Below are 5,428 nucleotides of genomic sequence, written 5' to 3'. Positions count from 1 at the left end.
TTACAATTTGTAAATGATTGTTCATTAATGTGCGTTGTCACCGGTCAAATAAATAAATAAAATAAATATATGTGTCACATTGGTGAGGAGGACCATTCCGTCACATGACTTGTCGCTCCAGCAGGGGGCGGCGCTGCACCGCAGGGGGCATTTCTCCACATCAATCTAATCTCTCCTAGAAGGGCACATTGCAGCAGCATTTGGCGGCGGCAGGCAGGAGGCCGTTACTCGTCTCAGTCCTCTGGGTTTCACCACAGTGAATCACACATTTAGAAGCTGGATTATCGGAGAGGATCAATGAAAACTCATCTTTTGAGGTATTTAAAGTAAAGTCTGGCCCGCTGCGCTTTACCATCTCATATCAGGTCTGGCTGTTTCAGTCTAAATCTTCACGTTTACATCGTTGTACAGAGAAAAACCTTCAAAATAAACCCAGAAGTCGTTTTAATTTTAAAGGAAAAATCTTGACAAAGCTGCATTTTTTTAAATTATTATTTCACAGTTGAAATATTCAAATCGTAAAGAGCGAAACATTTAGGAAAAACGTTAATAGTTCACATTTAGATGATCATTATATTGTTGTATAAAACAAACTCATTAAATAAAGGGACGCTACGTTATTTGTAGCTAAACTGTTTTTTTTTGTCAGATTACACAAAGAAAAGCTTAAAACAGTTTCAATTAGAATATTTTTATTCATTTGTGCTTTAAATTCATTTTTTTTTTCTTATTTTTACATCTTGTTCACTCGTCTTTTGAAAGTTTTATTAAGTTAAATCTCATGTGTAATGTACATTTTAAAGTGATTTATTCCCTTCCTGTCTTGTATTTACCGGTTCCTTTACTGTGAAAATCCCAATTTGATCGATCCGAATCGAAAATGTTGACTGATGTGATGAAACATTCAAATTCGCCAAAAGCCTTCAGATTTTCCTCGGTACTGTTGAAGTTGGACAAGATTTGGTTTATGAACAAACAAACAAAAACAAAGTCTTCATGAAGTGGATCAGACTTTTTCTTTTTTTTTTTATAAAAAACAAACCTTTAATGATAAAAACAATTAATAAACTGGAGTTGAATGTCCAAGATAATCCGACGCGTCTTTAATCCAGCGAGAGAATAAATGAGTTTGTCGTGTGACGGTGCGCCGCGGCGCCGGGCCCGGAGGTTCAGGGCTGCAGGTCGGCCATCTTCCTCTTGCGGTAGTTGAGCACCAGGCTGGAGGCGGTGAGCTGCAGCGTGCGGCCCTTCTCCCAGCTCTGGAAGCCGTTCAGGCCGCTCTGCCCAGACCTGAACAGCTCCTTCTCCAGGCAGTCCAGACGCTCCACCAGCGCCGACGTGTCCTCGTTGTAGGCGTTCTGAGACGAGTCCATGGTCCGCCTGAAGCGACCGATGAACGTCTGCAATGCGGGAGGGTGGAGGGTGGAGGGTGGAGGGTGGAGGGTGGAGGGTGGAGGATGGAGGGTGAACGGAGCGGAAAAATGTCAAATAAGAAGATAAAACTGTCCTGAAATGTCTTTTTATCCATCAAAATGCAAAACGAGAGAAGAGTTGAACGTTTTAACGACACCAGTGCGACGAATTACGAGTCTTTTGTTGAACCTAAAAATCTCAAGCAAACCTGTAAAAAAATTCTCCTGATTTAAATCTCGATGTTTTCCTTTGTTTAATAAGCAGTTTCAACTTCTGAAAGTGTAACTTTCGAAACTTGCGACACTTCTTATCAGAAACATTAAAGAGTTGCTGAACTGTTGCAGTAAACACAGAGAGTCAACTTGAATACAGTGAAATTCTGTCTTGATTCTCTAATAAAATGAGTTTGTGGGATTATCAGCAGCAGTTCTGTGTAAAATGAAGCTCATCTTTTCAGTACTGTTTGAGTTTGAGCCGAGCATCCCATAATGTCACAGTGAGGATAAAGTCTGCCTCGTGACCGTGTTTCTGAGCTGACAGCGCCCTCTGGCGGTCAGAATTTAATAAAAAAAAAAAAAAAACACTCATCACCGCTATAAATGAAGTGAATTAATGAAATTATTCAAATTTGATCTGATCTTTATTTGGTGTATTTTATTTTAAGGAAAATAACCAATAATTACTTTTTTGAATATTAGTTCTAAATTGGAATACCTTGGTTCAAAAATATTTGCAACAACTTTGGCCTATTTGCATAATTTTTGTTCTCTAATATTCCAAGACGGCGGCACGGTGGTGCAGTGGTTAACGCTCTCGCCTCACAGTGAGAATGTGCCTGGGTGCAAATACCGAGCGTGATATTTTCATCACGTATACTCTGCAAACAAATAAAATCTTTCCACCGTTCAAAATAACATCAGGCCGAAGTAAAACGGGTCCAACGCCGCTGCCACATCGCGACAACTCATGGCAGACACATGCTGTTAACCACAGGGAGCGTCTCACATTAAACCCGTTTTAAAGCGTTTAGTTCCTTTAATATCTGCCACCACATGAAGTCAGAGTCTCTTCACTCCTCACTTCTCCAAAGGTCACAGACACATGCAGCTTTCATTAGTTCAGAGAACCTGCAGCGCCCCAGATGAAGGAGATAAATCCCTGCAAACGGTGGAACAAAGACGCCCGTCTCATCTGAATATTGCTTCTCTGATCCCACCGGGTGCTTTTATATTAAAAAAAGAAAACAAACTCCCGCTTCCACCTTTTCTGGAGTTGTGTGTTTGTTGTTGTCACCTGCAGCAGCGTCTGGGCGATCTCCGGGTTCTCCGGGCTCTCGAAGTGCAGCAGCTGGGAGCCCAGGCCGTAGTAGTAGGGCCCCATCTTGTGCAGGTCGACCACGGTGGGGTCTGCATTGAACACCGTCCTCCATCCCTCTCTGTAGACCTTGGGCAGATCCACGGACAGCACCCTCCTCTTCCTCTCGTACAGGCCTTTGGACAGCCACAGCGGGAGCTCCATCTTCGTCCCCTGTGGAAGAGAAGAGTAAAACCCTTTATGTGTCTCGTGTACGCAGCAGTACAGTGAGATTTTGGAGGACTTCGGGGATTTTGATTCCAGAGATGACGACCAGCTCTCACTTTCCCTTGTAAAAACTGAAAAGTTCTCCCGGAGGCCGTTTTTTAAATCTAAAATCTTTTGACTTGAAAATCGTGTACCCCAACGATATGGAGGAACTCAAATGTGCATAGAAGGATAAATGTTTATTGAGGCGACTGTTTCCTGCAAGCAAGAAGGCTCTGACCAGGAAAAGGCTGAAAAGAGACATACCTCGTATAAATGACTGGGTTGATGTTGTTTACTATATATACACTATGGAGAGAATCACATTCAGATTAAGACGTAAAATTTATATATTTGCTGAAATTTGGCTTAAATGGCTCATCTATGTTTGAACTGTCAGGCCTGATTTTGTGTAGTAACAACATGCCCAACCTCAAACTCTACCACAAAACAAAGAATTAATATGGTCACTCCAGCATAGTGATCTATGTGTGAGATGTTGCTTCAGAGATAGATTTCTGATTTCTGTCTTATAAGCCACCAAATTATTACATTTTCACCAAATTATTACATTACAGAATGTGGCAAAGTTTGTTAGAAAATGTGGTGTTATTACATAATGAGTTGAACATTTATTACATATTGCACCATTATTACATAATGAGGCGCCAGAGCCATTTTTATCTTCTTTTTTTTGTTGAAAAGTTACAATTTTCTGCTTCCGGTTTGAGGAATATGACAGTTTTCTCTGAGCCCTCAATAATAAACAAATATGTTCTGGTTTTAAAGTGGTGCTTAAGATAAAATTCATTTTAAAGCTGTTTGGATGGATAGATAGCCTGTTTTTACTCACTGATTGTTTTATTATTATTTTTTAACTGTGAAGCCCTTTGGTCAACCTTGGTTGTTGTTTTAAATATGCTATACAAATGAATGTGATAATATGTTGATTTAAAATGTCTTTATTGAACACACAGTCTTAGTGAGGTGAATGAAATGATTATATTTGATGTTTACCGACCTCCGGGATGTCCTGTGAATCGGCCGACTTCTCCAAGAATCCGAGCCGGGGGAAGGCGCACTGTGTCCGGGCGGGGAGTCTCTCCTGGGAGAGCAAGATGTCGTCCAGAGAGAAGAAGTTCTCCTCCATGCCAACCCCGGGCGGGACAGGGAAATACGACTGGGAGTCCATGTGTGGCTGAACAGAAGCGGGGGGTTATGAGTTTAAAGTATTTTCTAGAGAAACTCGGGGACTCGCAGCTTTGTTTACGATCCGTTTTCCGGGTTAGCTTCGCGCGCCAGAAGGTGTGGACCAATCAAAGAGCGGCATGGATATATGAACCATTCAGAGCACTGCAGTCACAGATGAACCAATCAGAGCACGCTTCCTTCGTCTCGCGTTTGAGAATAGAATCAGAATGACTGCGGGAAATTCTCGAACAGAACAGAATAGAATAGAATAGAATAGAATAGAATAGAATAGAATAGAATAGAATAGATAAATGTATCCCTGGTGTAGGTATTACATTCACTACTGCAAATAGTCTGGATTACATTTTCTCAATTAAACACTCTGACAAAATGAATGTGATTAAAACAGTAAAATTCTGCACTTTACTAATGTATTTATGAAACCTCCCGAGAATGAGATGTAACTTTGTTCTTTTTTTCTCTTTATTCTATCTGTGTACTGTTGTACTTGAACTATTCATGTGAAATTGTTATTGTTTACCTAATGCAACTCAGAATTAAAAGAAATATATCGATAACATACATATTTAATTTCAAATATAAATGTTGAATATTCATTTGCTTTTCATCAATGATATCAGGAGACTATCAAATGTTTTCAGCCTGCAATGACATGTTTAACCGGTAGAGGGCAGAATACCACCATAAACATTTAAATACCCTGTATTCTTTCGTTAAATCACAGAATATTGGAGAAAGGGAAGGATTAGAACCCATTTTTCATTTTCCTCGCCCTTTTAAGTTAAACTAGATATATGTGTTATATGTGTCATATGTGCTTTTCAGTATGCATGTTTACATAGTTCTGTGTGTCTGTATGTAAGATAAGATAAGATGATAAGGTGTGTATGTGTGTGTGTGTGTGTGTTTGTGTGTGTGTGAGTTGTTGTCCCTTCATTTACTGCCAACATTTGGTCTCTCCTTTGGTGTTTTCCACTCTGAACATAAATAAAAGCTCTCGGTGTGGAAGAAGACGGATGTTTGGCCTGTTGTCACCAGATGTCTCGTCTTAGTCAGGCTGACTGATGGGGAACCAGTGAGATGAAAGTATGGACTTATTGTCATCTCTCATCTGTCTGGATCAGGACGGAGAAGCGTGCAGCATGCTGATTTATCTCCCACGTAATTCAATGAAAAGATAAAGTTTAGTTGCCTTTGCTCAAAGTGTACGTGTACACACACACACACACACACACACACACAC

At 40.4% G+C, this 5,428-nt stretch overlaps 1 protein-coding gene across 1 annotated transcript; it reads right to left on the bottom strand.

Annotated features, from left to right (window-relative positions):
• Positions 1-678: 678 nt before the first annotated feature.
• gins3 (GINS complex subunit 3) lies at positions 679-4,280 on the bottom strand. Its single transcript, XM_080475531.1, has 3 exons — positions 3,995-4,280; positions 2,707-2,940; positions 679-1,400 (listed from the first exon to the last, which is right to left on the bottom strand). The coding sequence occupies exons 1-3, from the start codon at positions 4,163-4,165 to the stop codon at positions 1,170-1,172; spliced, it is 636 nt and encodes a 211-aa protein (XP_080331657.1). The 5' UTR covers positions 4,166-4,280; the 3' UTR covers positions 679-1,169.
• Positions 4,281-5,428: the final 1,148 nt, after the last annotated feature.

This window comes from Lipophrys pholis (genome assembly GCF_963383615.2).
Source record: "Lipophrys pholis genome assembly, chromosome: 11".
Taxonomy (NCBI): Eukaryota; Metazoa; Chordata; class Actinopteri; order Blenniiformes; family Blenniidae; genus Lipophrys; species Lipophrys pholis.
Note: the sequence above shows the minus strand (reverse complement) of the source record. Positions and strands in the feature narration are given on the sequence as shown.